General features: G+C 44.2%; 1 protein-coding gene and 1 long non-coding RNA gene across 2 annotated transcripts in view; one reads left to right on the top strand and one right to left on the bottom strand.

Annotated features, from left to right (window-relative positions):
• Positions 1-10,491, top strand: part of OTOA (otoancorin) — a 41,706-nt gene extending 31,215 nt beyond the window's left edge. The window contains exons 24-29 of the mRNA XM_083711922.1: positions 2-144; positions 1,951-2,087; positions 3,201-3,298; positions 5,629-5,821; positions 9,862-9,957; positions 10,401-10,491. Coding sequence (XP_083568048.1) covers positions 2-144; positions 1,951-2,087; positions 3,201-3,298; positions 5,629-5,821; positions 9,862-9,929 — 639 coding nt within the window. The 3' untranslated portion in view covers positions 9,930-9,957; positions 10,401-10,491. The remainder of the gene's footprint in view (position 1; positions 145-1,950; positions 2,088-3,200; positions 3,299-5,628; positions 5,822-9,861; positions 9,958-10,400) is intronic.
• LOC310831404 lies at positions 6,660-8,858 on the bottom strand. Its single transcript, XR_014557857.1, has 2 exons — positions 8,616-8,858; positions 6,660-6,736 (listed from the first exon to the last, which is right to left on the bottom strand). It is a non-coding gene; the product is annotated as an uncharacterized lncRNA (long non-coding RNA).
• Positions 10,492-18,892: the final 8,401 nt, after the last annotated feature.

Genomic DNA, 18,892 nt, shown 5'->3' with positions numbered 1-18,892 from the left:
GGCCAGGTCGATTTTACAGGGCTTTCTGGAAGACTCAGGTCAAGGAATGGACACCCTGAAAAGCTTTGATTTGGCTGGACTAGGCCATAATCTTTGTGCTCTGAACTCCACAGAGATCGAATCTATAAATGCAGTTGAGTTCAGGTACAGCGCCACATTTCTTCCATTAACAATGCACTTATGAAAGATAAATTAGAAAAAAGTTAAAGTTGTATGGCTTTTATTGTGATCTCTGATTTTATTTTGCATGTTGAGCTAATTTTTTAAAAAAGTTGCTTAGAGACTCTTCATGTAGCAAGCAACTAATAAACTGAATAAATAAATAATAATATTAAAAGTAAAAATCATAAACTTTTTTGAGAAATGTTCCTTACCAAAAAAATAATAATAATCCCCAGGCTTACAACAAAGAGTACTAAAACAGAATACAGTTAAAACCAATGTGTGAAATACTAATAGTATTAGCAACAGTAGTAAAAGCATATTAGCTCGAAATCTAGCAGCTCAGAGGGCCTTCTGGCGGTTCCCTCACTGCGAGAAGTGAGGTTACAGGGAACCAGGCAGAGGGCCGCCTTCTTGGTAGTGGCACCCGCCCTATGGAACACCCTCCCATCAGATGTCAAGGAAATAAACAACTATCTGACTTTTAGAAAACATCTGAAGGCAGCCCTGTTTAGCGAATTTTTTAATGTTTGATCGTGTTTTTAATATTCTGTTGGGAGCTGTCCAGAGTGGCTGGGGTATGTATGTATGTATGTATGTATGTATGTATGAATGAATGTATGAATGAATGAATAAATATCTATCATTAAGAAACCCTGACAGTTAAACATTAAAAGGTCTTGGGACTAGTGGAAATACGTATGTTATGTGCACCCTGAAGTTCAGGAGAGGACCTCTTCACGCAACAGAGAACTGAATTATGGAATTCGCTCCAACAACAAGCAGTGATGGCCACCAACTTGGATAGCATTAAAAGAGGATTGGACAAATCCATGGAGGACAAGGCTAATAGCCATGATGTGTATTGTTCTACCGCTGTTGTGGCAGGCAGTCTGCCTCCCATTGCCAGTTTCTGCAAATCACAAGTGAGGGAGAGGACTGTGGCACTCAAGTCTTGCTTATGAGCTTCCCATTGAGGCATCTGACTGACCACTGAGAGAGCAGAATGCAGGACTAGATGGGCCATTCATTGGCCTGACCCAACAGGGCTAGGGTTGCCAGACCTCCAGTCTCGCCTGAAGTCTCCAAGTTTGGCTGGTCCCCTCCAAGTGACGGATGGGGAGCCTGAATCTACAGGTGGGCAAGATTCCCTTCGAAGCTTCAGCCCAGCAGGGGCTGGCTGCAAATGATAGCGTAGGTACACTTTGGGGTGTCTGCCTTCCTCTGCTCCTTTTTCTTAATTAACCTTCATCTCATGGGGTTGCCCTATGATGTCACCGAGGAATGCCTCCATGACATCATCACCAGGGACCACCCCAAAGTCCCAGGTTTGGGCCCTGCAATCTCAGGGTCTGTGATGCTCCTGACCTGAGAACCCTAACCAGGGCTTTTCTTATGTTAAGCTATGAATCATTAACTAATGCCAGGTGCAAGCCCACTCAAAAAGAAAGAAAGTGCAAATTATTGCCTTGATCAACATATTAAATATTATTTGCTATCTCATCTTTTTTCATTTGATATGCAGCTCATGCACAGAGCAGCTTCACACATGGCTTCTTCCGCCGCCCCACGAGTGTCAAAATTTTCAGGTGATAATTGCACATGTATATATGGAAGCCGTGGGAAGCAGCAAAATAGATACTCATCGTGCAAACGAACGTGATATTATTATGATTCCTTACAGCTGTCTAGGAAGAATCTCATGCGTGAAGCGCCACTAAGTCTACTTTAATATTCAGGCTTTTCCAACTGTGTAAAATTACAGTCCCCCTTTTGCCCTTTCTGCAGTGCTGTTGTTTCAAGAATTGGCTCTCTGCCATGCAGCACAAACGTTCTGAAAGAGTTTAAGAAGAAGGCAGAGTCTGTGTTTGGAGTTGCTACAGGGTGGGACAGATCCGTCCTGCAGGAGATTGGCAACATTGCAGGTAAGGAGGCTCACATCCATATCAAGGATGTTCTAAGAGATGTGGTCCACCTTGTGCCCTATATCTCTGAATCAGAAGACTTTAGGGGAAATAGGGAAAAGATGAATTGAGATTCCTGGAGCATAACAACTGCTCGCCTGTATCTGGCCACCATTAACCTTAGATCCAATAGTGGTGGGATGTTGTGATGGCCTACAATGTAACCAAGTTAGGAGCAATTAACCCCATTGAAATAAAAAAGTTTTAAAAGTGCAATCCTATGAATGTCTGCTTGAAATATGTTCCATTGTGTTCAATGGGACATGTGTCAGGGTGAGTATGGGATGTATACAACTAAGTTTACTCAGCTGGGATAGCTCAGTCGGTAGAGCATGAGACTCTCAATCTCAAGGTCATGGGTTTGAGCCCAACGTTGGGCAAAATATTCCTGCATTGCAGGGGGTTGGACTAGATGACCCCCGTTGTCCCTTCGAACTCTACAGCTTCTATTATTCTGAGTAGACCCACCAAAATGAATGAACCTAACTTAGTCACATATATTAATTTCAGTGTGTCTGCTCTGAGTGTGACTGCTGTTGGATACAACCCTATGGGTTGTGTCATTCCTTCCGAATAGACCCATTGAAATGAATGGACAGGACTCAATCGTGTTCATTAACTTCAGTGGGCCTACTCTGAGCATGGCTAACATTGGCAACTATGCTATGGCGGATTGTGCGACGTTGGCTTATAATATGTGTGGCACAGCTTATTTATATGTTCCTTATATGGATGTTTTGGGAGATGGGAAAGAACACAAGCAGCAATGGCAACTTTTGCCCTTAAAACAGAAACAAAAGGAAAAAGAAAATTGGATTAATAAGGTGCACTTTTACAAGGGCTGCACATCAAACTTTTCATTTAACTGCAGAGAAGCGCCTTGTTTTCTTAAAGGCCTGATTTCCCAGAGGTGTCTGAAAACATTTTAGAATCAAATATTGATCAGCTAAAGCACACAGAGGCTCTGAAATGTACGTTTGCCCCAAATTCTGCCTAATCCACCATGGTGTGAACTAAGTAAGCTGCATTCTGATCTCTTTTTCTCACTCTCTCAATCTTTTCCTCTCTCTCTAGCTGGCTTAAATGGGGAAGAATTAAAAGCTCTTGATAAAGAATTGATGCCCTATTTCCATCCAACAGCAATAAAATATATCCCTGATGAAATCTTCAAAGTAAGTGTTGTGGATGTTTTGATTCTTTCCCCCATTACTTCTGCTTTGTTATAAACAGTGACGTGAATGCGTATCTTCATTCGGAGAACACTTTGCAGGGCTTCTTCTTAAGTCGCTAGAAACAGTAAAGTAGGGTGTAGTGGCAGGGGTGGGGAAGCTTTGGCCCTCCAGATGCTGCTGCACTACAACTCCCATCACCCCTGGGTATTGGCCATGCTTGCTGGGGCTGATGGGAGTTGTAGTCCAACAGCATCTGGGGGGACCAAAGGTCCCATACACCTGGTTAGAGTTTCAGACGGCTAGGGTCCAAATCCCCATTTTGCCACGAAGCTTACTTTGCGACCTCGGGCCAATTATTACCTCTTAGCCCAACCTACCTGACAGGGTTGTTCTGACAGTAAAAGGGCAGCGTAAACAAATAGTCAATAATAGGTAACAATGGCCATGTTCCAGCAAAGCTGATATCTCTCTATATAGTTGCATTTACTCCATGGTGAAGCTAAGGGCATAAAAGAGTTCCCCTGGGGTTTGCAGCATATACCGGTAGCTTGTGCATGCTGGATTTTTTAAGTCCAGTGAATGATAGCAATCTGTTATGCACATAACATGAAGTAGAGATTGAGGAGATTTTCATTTACTCTGCGTTATAAAAGCGAACCCAATGTAATTTGAAATTCCTGGACTTATACACAGGTCAGAACACGGTTAAGCAGGATCCACAGGCAAGTCGCAAGGCCATCCCAGGTGGGCTGTTGCCACCATATTGGTCTCTAGCTAAGGCTCATCAGACCACTGATAGTCCATTAATCCCGCCATTGGGGTTCCATGTATGTAGCAGAGCTATTTCACTAAACTTTGGTGTCACCCCCTCTCCACCATGTTGCTTGTTGATTTTTTAACCGAAGAGAAATAGCTTTGTGATGCAACCTCTACTGCAAGGGTTGCTGTTTGAGAAAGTCCAAAAAAAACTCCTTTCCTCTTGATGAAAGTCAATATCTGGGCTCTCTTATCCTCTTTATTTTTGTAAACTCTAAATGGGGAAAGAGATTTTTTTTTTTTTAAGATGAAGAACGTTCTACAAAATCAAGGAGAACTCAGAGGTGCTATTATAGGTGTCAGTCGCACAAATTGCCATCTTTGTTCTACGTGGAAAGATAATTACTGTGCAATTATAACAGTAGCCAGTTTTCAAAGAAGGCTTAATAATATGGCCTCACTCGACAGATTATTTTGCACCTGAAGAAAAGATCCGACAGCCGAGGCAGTCGATGACATCTCTTCGGTTTTGTGGATCACATTGATTGCATCATTGTTTTTCCAGTGTAACATTTTGCAAGCACAAATGAAGACAGACGGTTGACTCTGAAGCTGCTGATGTGAAACAATGGAGCAGAAACCGCTAGGAGGATAAATTGTCATATATGGGAGATTGCTTGGTGCAGGTGTATTGTCTTCTCCAGCTCCTGCATCTGGTTTACCATCACACAACAGCAAGATACACAACCTTCTATGTTGTATAGATGAAAATACAGATACTCCTGGATTCTTGTGATCATACACACGATAGATAGATAGATAGATAGATAGATAGATAGATAGATAATAGAAGATAGATAGATAGATAGATAGATAGATAGATAGATAGATAGATAGATAGATGATAGGAAGGATTTTCAGGAATAATTAAATACATAAGCAGAGGATGTTATCTGTTCAATAAAGTATGTTGATATAACTGCATTACACTGTTATATTTCCCTCACTCAGCAAACAAACATACATAGAACCACTAACAAATTAACTAAATGAAACAAACTAAATCCCCCCAATGTTAGTCATGTCCATTTATTTCAATGGGTCTACTCTGAGTAGGGCTAATACTGGTTGCAACTCTTCCTCCAAGTTGTTGAAGGTAGCATATCAGCTTCCATTTTATCTAGTTCAGCACATCAATCGCTACCCCACACTGGCTCCTATGTGCTGTACTGTATACTGAATGCATTTACTCTGCAATGCCCTGTGTGCCTGCTCACTTTTCAATCACCTAGTGCTCCTGTACAGGAAAATCCTTCAAGAGTGCTGATGTGGCGTAGTGGTCAGAGTGCTGGACTAGGACCTGGGAAACCAGGGTTCAAATCCCCACTCAGTCATGAAGCTCACTGTGTGACCTCAGGCCAGTCATTGCCTCTCAGCCTAACCTCTCTCACAGGGTTGTTGTGGGGTATTAAAGGAGAAGGGGGAGAACCATGCACACTAGCTCCTTGGAGAACAAGGTTGAGATACAAACACAATAAATAAACAACATGAAAATCTGGTTTTGCTTTGTCCAGGAGCTGTCCCCGGATCAAATAGCAAACCTTGGTCCGGAAAATGCTGCCGTGGTGACAGAGTTGCAGCGTCAGCATCTCAGTGGATTGCAGCTTCAGAGTCTTCAGCTGGCGATGGATGGAGCCAGAACAAGCATCCAGGAGCTTCCGCTCCATGAGAGCACGGTCAGACCGACATACACATCAGTTCAGAACAGTGAGTTAAAAATAATAACAACTCTCAGGCCATATTCATATTGTTGCATGTATCCCAGTCACTGAGAGGGGTTCCAGCACTGTGTTTGGTTTCCTTGGAATGAAGGTCAGTGTTGTCTTTAGGATATATGGATTTCTTTACACAAATATGCAACCTGAGCATAGGATGGAGGGGCTCACAGCATTAGCACTCCAGCAGGCTTCACATCCCCTTTAGGTTCCCAGCAAGATCATCAAGCCATAGCTTAAGGTCTAGCACAGAGCAAGACAAACCTCTGTGTCTCCAGCTTCCAGCAGTAGCCAAAACTTACACGCAAAAATTCCTGCTTGCTCTCTTGTTCTTCATCCTAGAATGACATGTCATCCAGCCAAGTGAGGTGGGAAAAGGCCCACCCACTCGTCTTTATGGCAACAGGACAACCTCTTTGGACATGTAAATGGCAGTGCTTAACTGGACAGCTAAGGCTATGGCTTCCAGCTCACTGGATGCAGAATCACAGGCCTGGAAGGGACACACAGGTGTCACCCAGACTGACGCCCCACAAAAAGCCCTATAACATTAAGTTACATCCTTGGTCCTGTTTCATCTGCTTTCTTTGACACTAAGAAAAGGAGTAGGCCAAAGGCCCATCTAGTCTAGTATTCTGTTTCCAACCAGTACCAGACCACAGAAGAATAGGCAAACTCAGTGGCATAGCGTGGGTTGTCAGCACCCGGGGCAAGGCAAGTAATTTGCGCCCCCTAACCCGTGGATTTGACCCCCTAACCCTAACCCTCAGATGTTGCGCCCGGTGCGGCCGGCCCCCCCTGCACCCCCCACGCTACGCCACTGGGCAAACTGCAGCATTTTCTTTTTTCTTTTCTGTTTTTGTCTGAATTCTCTGACATCCATAGCACAGAGTTCTGCTCAAGGTATCTGGAAAAAACACAAAGCTCCACATAAACACAAAAGGATGCTTTCCTTTCTGTAGTATCATGCTGCCTGCTGTATACAGTACCAGAGTGCTATCCTTTCCTTGTTGCATGCATCTCATTATGTAGGACCCATATGGTAGCAACGCCCTTTAATTAACACAATGGCAGCTGTAGCTTACCATCAGAAAGCAACATTCCAGTAAGAACAATTGCTGGATGATAATTCCTTTGGTGGAGACCATGGTTTCTTAGCCCTACGTAACTTAGCATACCAATTTCTTCTTCTTCTATTTTAAAATATTGCCCCCTCCACAAAAAGTGTAAAACATAATGGCATGAAACAGACTGCAGTTTAATAAATGATGTTTCTTTTGATTATAAAAGTTAAGGGAACCAGGCAGAGGGCCTTCTCAGTAGTGGCACCCACGCTGTGGAATGCCCTCCCATCAGATGTCAAGGATTTAAATAACTTTACAACTTTTAGAAGACATCTGAAGGCAGCCCTGCATAGAGAAGTTTTTAATGTTTGGTGTTTTATTGGAAGCTGCCCAGAGTGCCTGGGGCAACCCACTCAGATGGATGGGGTACAAATAATAAAATTATCATCACCACCATGGCACAAGCAATCAAGGATGGAGGAGCTCTGCAGCCAGGATGGCTGAGCAGTTTAAAGCACTGCATACAGGTCACAGTCTCCCCTGGAGGAAGAGGTTTGAATCCCACTTCTGGCCAGGCTACATTTTGGGGAAGGGCCATAGCTCAGTGGCTGAACACCTACTTTGCATGCAGAAGGTCACAGATTAAATCCCTGGCACTCCTTTGTGAAACCCTGGAGATCCACTGCCAGTCAGAGAAGACAGTAGTGGTCTGGATGCAACCATGGTCCTCATTGGAAGGGCCCTGGCTCACTGGTAGAAGATCTGCCGTGCATGCAGAAATCCCTAGCATTTCCAGATAGGGTTGGGAGAAGCTTCTGTCTGAAACCGTGGAGAGTCTCTGCTCGCCAGAGTAGACAGCAATGAGCTATATTGACCAATGGTCTGACTCATTATAAGCCACTTTCCTATTGCTACAAAAGTTGGGTGCCACCTCCACTCTCTGCTGAGTGGTAGCAAAATTCCAGGTTGTTCCAGGTGCTCACCCAAGGCCTGTGCTTCTTTGGAGAATTGAAGACCAGGGCAGAGACTGTTGTAGTTTTATGATTTCTTCAGATATTTACACATGGGTTTGGATGGAGGGAGTCCCAGCTCTTACAGCATGGTCATCTCATGTTCCCAACAACAGTGCAACACTGGAGTCAAAGGCATCTCTCCCAGCCTGCCTTTAGCCAGCATGCCCAAGATGAATCTCTGTCTTTGTTCTCTCCCTCCTTCTTCCCAGCACACCTTGCAAAATACATGGTCACCTCTGTCTGTCTGTCTGTCTGTCTGTCTCTCTCTCTCACACACACACACACACACATACTCACTTTGGCAACCTCTGTCTTCCCAGACCCAAGATTCCTCTTAGATGGGCCACCAACACCTTTTGTCCATTTAACACCTCTATCCTGGCTTGGAAAGGAAGCTTAGCCTGTATTTTTCCACTGGCCAGCAATTTGCCCTTTAATACTCCAAAAAATCAAAATCCTACCATTTATTAATTTCTGATGTCTCGGGCCCCCCAACCTCACAACACTATGTTCCTATGTTAACTCGGTATAAAGCAGCTTCCCAGTTATGGGATCCGTAGGACCTCAGTGGTTCATCCCAAGATTTCTTTATTTTTCAATGACAACTTTGGCAACATCATCCCTGTCTGTGACATCATGCGTTGCGACAGGTGACTACTATTCCCCTAGCTTGGTACAAACAGAGTAAATCAAATTTCCTTGTACTCACTGGCTCGTTGATTCTTCAGGGATAATCTCTCAAGAGAGCACAGATGCTGCTACCAGTATTCTCCCTCTGGGTTTTGGTGGAGCAAAAACAGCTGTCAGCTGACAGTGGAACTTCATTATCTCTTCTTCATGGAGGCACTGAAGAAGTTCCCATTTCCCAAATGATCTGGCAATGTTCCTTTTATGTCTGCTGTATCTTCTCAAGGATCCTAGTCATTTCCTGCTCTTTTAACCACACACTGCAGCTGGTTTGTCCTTATCTACCTATGTAATGTAGATAAGGCACATATCACTCGTGACATCACAAAGCTCAGTAGTCTAAAACACTACGTCCCGTCCCCTCAGAATTCCTATTAGATTATACATGTCCCCCAAACTCCAGTAAGAGATGTGGATGTAATGCTTTAATGCTTTGCCTATACTCCATACTATTTTTCTTGGTACTTCATACTCTCAGCAGCACTGCAATTCATTTACTTCCTGTATAGTGTAAATTATAGTTTGTTATTCCACCCAAACCAGGAAACTCTGGTTGCATTTGCAAAACAACTTTCAATGTGGCTTGAACGTGGTTTCCATTTCTGATTTGGAAGGTAATCACAAACCATTGTTTATTTTGTTCCAATATAATAGCAAACTATGATCAGGAAACTGGGACGCAGGTGGCGCTGTGGGTTAAAGCCTCAGCACCTAGGACTTGCCGATCGAAAGGTCGGCGGTTCGAATCCCTGCGGCGGGGTGCACTCCCGCTGCTCGGTCCCAGCGCCTGCCAACCTAGCAGTTCGAAAGCACTTCCGGGTGCAAGTAGATAAATAGGGACCGCTTACCAGCGGGAAGGTAAACGGCGTTTCCGTGTGCGGCTCTGGCTCGCCAGATGCAGCTTTGTCACGCTGGCCACGTGACCCGGAAGTGTCTCCGGACAGCGCTGGCCCCTGGCCTCTTAAGTGAGATGGGCGCACAACCCCAGAGTCTGTCAAGACTGGCCCGTACGGGCAGGGGTACCTTTACCTTTACCTTATGATCAGGAAGCAAGTCAACTGGAGCAAAGTGCTTACTGCTGGGAGAGTCCCCTGGAGCAAAGAGATGACTGCTATAGCTAGCAGCATGCATTACCAATAGGCCAATTTCAGTCGAGAGAATGACCTCTCTGAATCCTTCCCCCATGTTTTCTCAGATAGCTGAATTCACTAAGGTATATATGCAAGTTAGAGATGCTGTTAATTCATAATACAATATTCTCTTTGCAGGTGCTCCAATTTCCTGCAGTTTAAGTCTTTGGGTGTTTACTGCATTCATCCTGCATCCTATTTCCTGAATCAAGTTATCACTGTTAAGAGTTTATGGTAAGCATGCTCTTTTCAATTTCTTTCTTTCTTTCTTTCTTTCTTTCTTTCTTTCTTTCTTTCTTTCTTTCAACAAAACCTTGCAGACTAAGGCCGCTTGATACCATGATAGCAGCTTATTAACTGTTGAAAAAATAAGATCTATAAAATAATAAAAATATGCCCTTAATTGCCACTTTGACTGCTTAGAAATGTGCAGTGCAACTCTATGCATGTTTACTCAGAAGTAAGTCCCATTAAGTTCAATGGAACTTGCTCCCAGAGAAGTGTGTATATGATTTAAATCTAAGGCTCCCTAGGAGCAAGTAGCATTGAACTCAATGGGGATTAGGTTTGAACAGCCAACTAAAGGATTGTGCTGTAAAATTGCTATGCCAGGCACTAATTTTTCCTTATATTATTTCTTCCCTCCCAATATCACTCTACCTTGATGCAATTTTCAGACGGCTACAGCTCACCTGGGTGGATACAGAAATGGTCTTTTGGAAAGCCTACTGATGCAGAGAAAATAAAAACATTGCAGCTCTTTAAGAAGTATGGTAGCTGTGAGTCTTAGGAATCCATTCAAGTGATGTTTTTCATCTTCCTTTAACCATGGCCATAAGAAGTAGCAATGGCCATTGATTGCCATTGAGACACTACAAAACCAGATGTAATGTTTGTAGAATAATAGCCATAGCTTTTAGAATGAATCACCAGGAGAACACACTCATGTTGAAATCCTTCAGTTGCTAGGTGTTGGGACATGAGCCAATGGGAGACAGAACACCCATTTAGTGTCACGTGTTGCTGAATGATGATTCAAATGTACAGATATCGGCCGCTGGAAACAAGATGTTCACTATCTAGACCGCTGGCTCCATCACCCAGGTGCGAATGCTCTTAATTTACAAAAAATCCATGGTGTATTATGTGGAACAGAAGTGGGAAATCTTTCGTGGGCCCATGTGCAGTGAGCTCCCAGGAGCCAGGAAGGTTTGGTAAAACATAAGAATAAACTGATACAACAGTGTTGTGGAGTTGAAAATCTCCACAACTTTATTGATTACAGACATCTGTAGGCTTTGACGTTGGGTATCCGTCCTTGGTCAGCTGCCTGACGGATGGCTGACATCGAACAGGGCTGTGCCTAAGTTAAGGGTCACCTCAAGACGCAGGTCAACCAAGGTGACCCCCTGGGCTGCCATATGGGAAGTTCTATGGCTCATCCGTTGACCCCCAACCCTGCATGAACTTCCAGACAGATTCTCCGACCCAGACCCCTTTACCAGGTGACTCTGAGATACCACACCTGCTCAAGGAGGTGAGGTAGCATCTCACCCACCGGAAACAGACTAAGGATTCAACCCAATGCCTTTTCTGCGAAATATTGGGATGAACAACAAAGGCAAAAAAACCAATAACCCCTCACTGGCCTAGTATGTCTGAAGGCAAACCCTCCCTGGCCATGAATAAGGTGACCAATTATCTCCACAGTAAGGTTCTTCATACGCACTGCCCACATTCCTGCCAATTTACAGGGCGAGTAGGTGGGTTGTTCAGCTTCCCCGACTGTGCCGCTGGCACCTGGCACAGCTGGCTTAAATACTCAGTGGCAGACCAGAATGAGGCATTTGTTTCCCAGGTCCACCGCTGAAGCCCTGCCCCAAACCCTGGTCACCATAGGCCAGTTTGAATTGGGTTATCCCATTGCCCCTCGCGGCCGGCTGAGGCCAAAGCAAATAGCCAGCCACAAGGGACATAGGTGTGTCCCCCAGCCTCCAAGGGGCTGTGAGGGACCACAATCGCTGCGTCCCTGGAAGGTAAGTGGTCCTTTCAGCTTGGGGCCACTCTCACTTCAGGGTAACCTTCTAAGGGCCATATGCCAGTGGTGGGCAGTACAGGGGCAAAAGTAGGCAGAACCCAGCATCCATTTCTCTTGAGGGCCCTTCTGTTGGAGATCAGAGCTGTGCACACCACAGGCCTGTTCATCTAATCCCTAAAATAGCATAGGCTGCCAGAGGCACTGGAGGTAAGGATGGATGGATCTGTCAATTTCAGTTGTCTTGATTTCTCATGGTTCCAATCTTAAATTCTGTTCTCCACATTTCCACAGCTGTTTGTGATTTAGTTTTAAAGTCCGATGAAAAAATGGCCAGTGTTTTAGTGAGATTTTCTCCTATTAAGACACATTTTTATATGCAATTTTCCCCAATGTGAAAATATTTGCAAAGCGATTTCCCCTAATATCATGCATTTTGGTATGTCATTTTTCACTATTATATGCATTTTATGCACACTTTACACTAGTATGTGTATTTGTAGGCATTTTTTGGCATTGCAAAATTTGGAGAACTGTGAATTTCGAAGGACAGCTAGGTTTCAGTTCCTGCATTGGTACAGGAAGTGCAAATTTGGTGGGTTTGCCTTTAAATGTGAACTTAATTGAAATTCTGCCCCCATCCCTACCTGTAGGATGCTATCCCATTACCAGTGTGGAAGTAAGATTCAGCTTCTGTATGTGGAATTTGGGTTGGTGGGAGCAGCATCTTATTCTGTGCCCGAGGCAACAAAATAGCTGGGGCCAATCCTGTTCCCCACAGTAGCCAAACAGATGCTCCTGGGAATCCCACAAACAGGATCTACGGACAACAGACAATCTTGCTGCTGTTGCCCAGTGACTGGCATTCAGAAACATAATGCCTCTGACCCTAGAATCCCATGGCCATCATGGTGACTAGTAGCCACGGGTAGCCTTATCCTCCACAAATTTGTCAATCCTCTTTTAAAGTCAATCTAATTGGTGGTTATTGCTACAGCGGGTAGTGGAGAACTCCATAGTGTAAAGAAATGCTTCCTCTTGTTGGTTCTGCATCTCCCACCATTCAGGTTCAGTAGATAACACCAAGTTCTGGCCTTCTGATCGGCAAGCCCAAGAGACTCGGTGGTTTAGACCACAGCGCCACCCGATCAGAAGGTCGGCGGTACGAATCCCCGCGATGGGGTGAGCTCCCGTTGCTCTGTCCCAGCTCCTGCCAACCTAGCAGTTCGAAAGCACACCGGTGCAAGTAGATAAATAGGCACCGCTGTGGCGGGAAGATAAACAGTGTTTCCGTGAACTCTGGTTTCCGTCACAGTGTCCTGTTGTGCCAGAAGTGGTTTAGTCAGCTGGCCACATGACCCCATAGTTGCCTTTGACTGGGCTTAACTGTCCAGGGGTCCTTTACCTTTAACAGCCTATAGTCCAGCACCATAGTCCAGAAAAGACAACCATGTGGTTTTTCTGTGTTTTAATTGTTCCCCCCTTCTTTATTAAGAGTCAGGGCACACTATTTTAAAGGTGACCTGTGGTTAGATATAATCATTTAATCTCTGTGTCAATTACTTTAATTGCAAAAAATGGAGGTTATGCTTAAAATAATTAGGCCCTCATGAGACCAGGGCCCTGCAGGATCTGATTTCTTTCCGCAGGGCCTGTAAGACAGAGTTGTTCCGCCTGGCCTTTGGCTTGGAGCCAATTTGATTCCCTCCCTCTCTCTCTCTCTCTTTTTCCCCCCTCCTCTTTCTTTCTTTTCCTTCTCCTGCGATGAGGCTACATTTTAATATTTTAATGTTCCATTATTTTAATGTTGTATTTTATTTTTGTTTTTAAGTTGTAATCATTCATCTTGTTTTTATTATTGCTTGTAAGCCGCTCTGAGCCCGGCCTTGGCTGGGGAGGGCGGGGTATAAATAAAAAAATATTATTATTATTATTATTATTAAATATGATCAGCATTTGATAACATATATCCTATCTATATGATATTTTGAAAGGAAGCAAACAGGTGGCACAATACTTTCTCCAAGAAGCCAAAATGCCTCATTGAAATATGGATTACAGTATGTTCATTATGCTAAGGGATCAATTAACACGTTGCAAGATTGTGGTTTTTTTTAAAAAAAATATCTTTGTTCACCCTCTCTTTTTTGGAAGAGAAGTTGAAACCTAATGTTAGAAATGCTGTGAAAATTCCATTTGTTATGGCAAAAGTTATTGTGGAACCAAAATGAATTACCATGCTTTACAAAGTAAATGTTTCAACTGCAATTTGGTTGTCAGGGATGAAACTTTGTGTGGTCTACAAAGTGTTTTTAATTATTTGTGTGCTATTCTAAAATTAAAAAATCCTCCAGAATTACCTTTTCCCATAATTTTGTATTGAACTGTATTCTGCAAATATAGGCTGGTGAGGGGTGATTACTTATAACAACCTTACAAGCTTATTTGGATTAGTTTATCATAGAATGTAGAGTTGGAAGGGACCCCGAGGGTCATCTAGTCTAACCCCCTGCAGTGCAGGATTTCTTTGCCCAATTTGGGGCTCAAACCCATGACCCTGAGATTAAGAGTCTCATGCTGTACTGACTGAGCTGAAAAGAAGAATTAAAAGAATCAAAATTGCTGGAAAACCTTCCAGCTTTTCTGGTATGGTAGATAATACATTTGTTGTTTCTGTTCCAGAAGATTAAATGGTATAGGATGTTGTTGTTGTTTTAATTCATTTGCTGATGCAAGCCCCTTTATTTACTTCTGAACATGTTCCCTTTCATCCTGGATGCTGTTCTTTTGAATTCAAGATTGAGGATTCATAAAGAGTTGATTAAACCGAGGATGATTCTGCCTTTGCTCATTTCAAATTTTGAGAGAGCACTGCAGGCACCATAACTGTCAACTTTCAGATTTGAAAGTAAGGGATTAGCAGCCTCGAAAATAAGGGATCAGCAGCCTCACCTGTCCCGGGGACAGTCTACGGGATATCTAACAATTCGGGATAGCAGTGGAAAACGGCACTGGAGTAAAGGAATTTCCCACAAAAAAAGGGAAGGTTGACAGCTATGGCAGGCACCAGTCTCAGAATAGCTGCTATGGGAGAAGGGCATAACACAAAATGGCTGTAGTAGGGAGTATGGCATAACACAAGACAGACATCCATCCCAAACAACCTTATGCCTGCCAAGGGAAATCAGCTATGTCCTGATGGTTCTTATTGTGGAGGTCACACAATATTGATCACACACACACACACGTACATTACTGTTGAATAGGCCGGCCCAAGACATTTTGATACCTGAGGCGAACTATAAAATCACGCCCCGCTCCCTGCCAGGGAAGGAGTGGGGGAGTGGAGATTGACACCAGGAGCAAAGGGGGAATAAAGATCTGCATCAGGATCTGCTGCACCTGTGGATCCTGTTGTCTGAGGCAGTTGTCTCACCTTGCCTCATGGGTGAGCCGGCCTTGCTGTCTAATAGTAGCAGGGCGCAATCCTCAAACCCGGGTGAGGGGGGGAATACACAAGCCGACCACATCATACCCACTCTCATTTCACAGAAATTGCTTAGAAGGTTCTTGCACATTTTGCCTTATAATTTACTTTCTAGAGGGGATAAGACACCTCCGGTGAAAGCCCTGCACGCACTATGGTGCTTGTGGGCACTGGGTTGGCAACAGGGCTGTCTTTAGCAAATGTGCCGCCGGGGTGCAAAGATCCGCCCAGCGCCCCCAAATTTAGTTTAGCAGCCCCCAAATTAACTTTTATTGTTACGCTACAGAGTAACAGAGGAGGGGGCAGGGACTTTCGCTCTATTGCTTTTCACTGCCACTGATCAAGAGGGACCGGTATACAGTAGGTATACGTTTGGCGCCCCCCAGAATTCGGCACCCGGGTGCCCCGCATCCCTTGCACCCCCGGGTAAAGACGGCCCTGGTTGGCAATCCCTGCTTAATGCCCTTTGTATTTGCTCCTTCCACTAAACTAGAATGCCTAGTTTAGAACTATGGATTGCTTGGTGTTTGTTTGTTTGTTTTTTTAAAAAACATTATATGGATTTATGTTCCACATCTGTTGTGGAGACACTGTTGGAATCGGAAAATAAAAATTGGACAGGTGCTGCTTTTTTCCAGCCCGTTGCTAATCTCCTTGCATTCCTGTCATTTACCATCCACCACCACTCAAGGCTTGTTGCTAGGAGATGCAGCGCATGTTGCAGAGAGACAGAATGAGGAGGGAGTGGAGAATGGTTAATAATCCTGGATGGTGACATGCTTCCTCCAGGTTCAGAGATTGTGTTGTTGTTGGCATCCATCTGTCTGTATACCTCTCTGTGAATACCATTCATTGGGGAACATCCGGAGGAAAAGGCTAATGTTCTCTTGTCCTGGTTTTTCCAAAAGAACATGAGACTATAAACTGCCCCCCCACGTGATAACCAATTTCAGGTTGCCATATTTTGAAGAGCAAAGAAGAGGACACTATGACGACTCTCATTTTAAATACCCCTACTATATGAAGGCAACAGAAGTTGTGATATATTGCTGGGGGGGGGGGAGAAGAGAAGAGGAAAGCAAGTCTTTAATCACCAGTTATGTCTATGTCTCATCCAGAAAGTATAGCCAGTGAGTTCTTGGCAATTTTTTTAAAAATCCACCTAGAAATACATTTTGCACCTGAAAACGAGGATGTGTCCTGGAAAAAGAGGACACATGGCAAACCTACCTTGAGGGTTCATTGCTCCTTGAACCCTGCTCTCTTGGCTGTTTTGGTAAAAGGCTTTTCCCTCCTTGCACTGAGACTCCAGCTGCTGAAAGCCCTCCCTGGAGCACGGACACTTAACAAATGAATTTGTCCCATTACTACTGATAGACTGCAAAGTAAATTCCTCTTCCCAGGAAATTCTGGTTGAGCGTAGCTCTATGAACAGGGATAGGTGCTTCTAACCACATGCAACACCTGTTATAAACTACAGTTCTCAGGATTCCTTGGGGAAAGCCATGACTGTTTAATGTAGTATAATACCGTTTTAACTGCATTGTGCAGATGGAGCCTTAAATAAAAACACAGCAACTCATAACAAAAGCACTACATAGCATGGGCATAGCCTGGGAGGTGCAGGGGGAACAGCTGCCCTCCCCAAATCAAGTAAATAAATAAATAACAATACTTAACTAACTGACCAACTGCATCACAGATACCTTGGTTCTGCACCCCCCCCCCCAAATACCGGTAAATTCTGGCTACTCCCATGCAACATAGCAATTACTAATAGCAGCAGACAAAGTAAATTTTATTGTCTAATCAGGCCTCTCCTCCAAACACTTGCTGAAAAACCTGTGTCTTAATCAGTTACCTGGAAGTATGAAGAGATTGGGCCAGACATGCCCAATTTATTTAAATTCATACAACAGGCAACAACAGTTTAGCACGGGGGGTGCATTCCTGACCCCTGTGCGCATCAGTGGAGCGCATGTTAAGTTTGCTCCACTCTGTTCTCTCCTTGCCCCGTCCCAAAGCCCTGTTGCAGCCACTTCTGGGGTCAGCATTACGCGCTCACACACTCCTAAAACAGTTGCTGCCTGCTCACAATAAGAGAAATAAAAATTAACAACCCTACTTTAAAACAAACAAAACTTATTAATACTAAAACAGATCAAAATTACCTCAACTTTCTAAACATCTAATGATGTCAAGGCAGAACTTTGGGGCAAATGCAACAGTAGTAGATTATCAGTTTGAAGTGTGGAAAGGATGGCAACCAATATGATCAAGGGTCTGGAAACAAAGCCTTATGAGGAACAGTTGAGGGAGTTGGGTACGTTTATCCTGGAAAAGAGGAGACTGAGAGGAGATATGGTAGCCATCTTCAAATATCTATAGGGCTGTCACATGGAAGATGGAGCAAGATTGTTTTCTCCTGCTCTGGAGGGTGGGACCTGAACCAATAGATTCAAGTTACAAGAAAAGATATTCCAACTAAACACTTTCTGATGGTAAGAACTGTTTGACAAGGGATTGGACTTCCTCAGAAGGTGGTGGACTCTCCTTCCTTGGAGGTTTTTAAGCAGAGGTTGGATGGCCATCAGTCATGGATGCTTTAGTTGAGATTCCTGCATTTCAAGGGTTTGCACTAGATGACCCTTGGGGTTCCTTCCAACTCTACAGTTCTATGATTCTAGTTAATATAAGTTGCCACCTTGTGTACCACCTTGTCTGACCAAACTGCGGGAGGCAGTGGAAGACAGAAGTGCCTGGCGTGCTCTGGTCCATGGGGTCACGAAGAGTCGGACACGACTAAACGACTAAACAACAACCACCTTGTGATAAGTTGTGTATGGTCTAATAATAAATTACACGAATGATCTACTTACATAATTTATACTGTGCTTTGTGTAGAAAGTGACAAATATATATTCATCATTGAATGAGTACTTTATAGTTGAGCTAATATGTGCACCATAATAACTTGACCCTGGGCAATTCTTTTTTGTTTTGTTTTTCAAACTGCAGAAAAACTTTGGTACTCTAAAGTCGATTTTGTTATGCATTCATATTGTTAACAGTTACAATGTAACTGAATAATTATAGTAAAAATAACAGCAGGCCTGAGCCGCTTCGGATGCTGTTGCCCAGAAAAGCACACTTGTTTTATATAAAAAGCACACCCAACGAAATTTCGACTTCAGCCTAAAACAATGCCCGAGCACTCATAACGCAATAGAACGCCAGGCCAGAGCAATGCCAGTCGATCAAAAACATTTGTGAGTTTAGCAACCGATATCAAACGCGGCAGCACGTCCGGAACCGACTTTTTAAAACCCGCTATTGTGGCCAACGGGCGGAACGGCGCAGGCGCACTCGCGCTCCGGCTACAAGCCTTCCAGAATTCTTGCTCCTCCACACGGCGCAAGCGCAGCTCCACCTTCTAAGGACGGAACGGCAGAGGGCGAGTCTTGTGTTGGGGCGTGGGAGATGTGCGCGCGTGCGCAGAAGAAGAATAAAAAACCCGTCGTGCGCCCTTTCCTTGGATGGGGGAGGGAGAATGTGCGCGTGCGTAGGAAAGGATCCCTCACCAACCCCGCCCATCGGCTGTGAGGGAAAGAAGGGGGCGTGGCTCTTCCTCTCTTTTCCCCCGCCTT

Source organism: Podarcis gaigeae, assembly GCF_964106915.1.
Source record: "Podarcis gaigeae genome assembly, chromosome: 14".
In the NCBI taxonomy this organism is placed as follows: domain Eukaryota; kingdom Metazoa; phylum Chordata; class Lepidosauria; order Squamata; family Lacertidae; genus Podarcis; species Podarcis gaigeae.
This window is presented reverse-complemented; position numbering and strand designations above follow the sequence as displayed.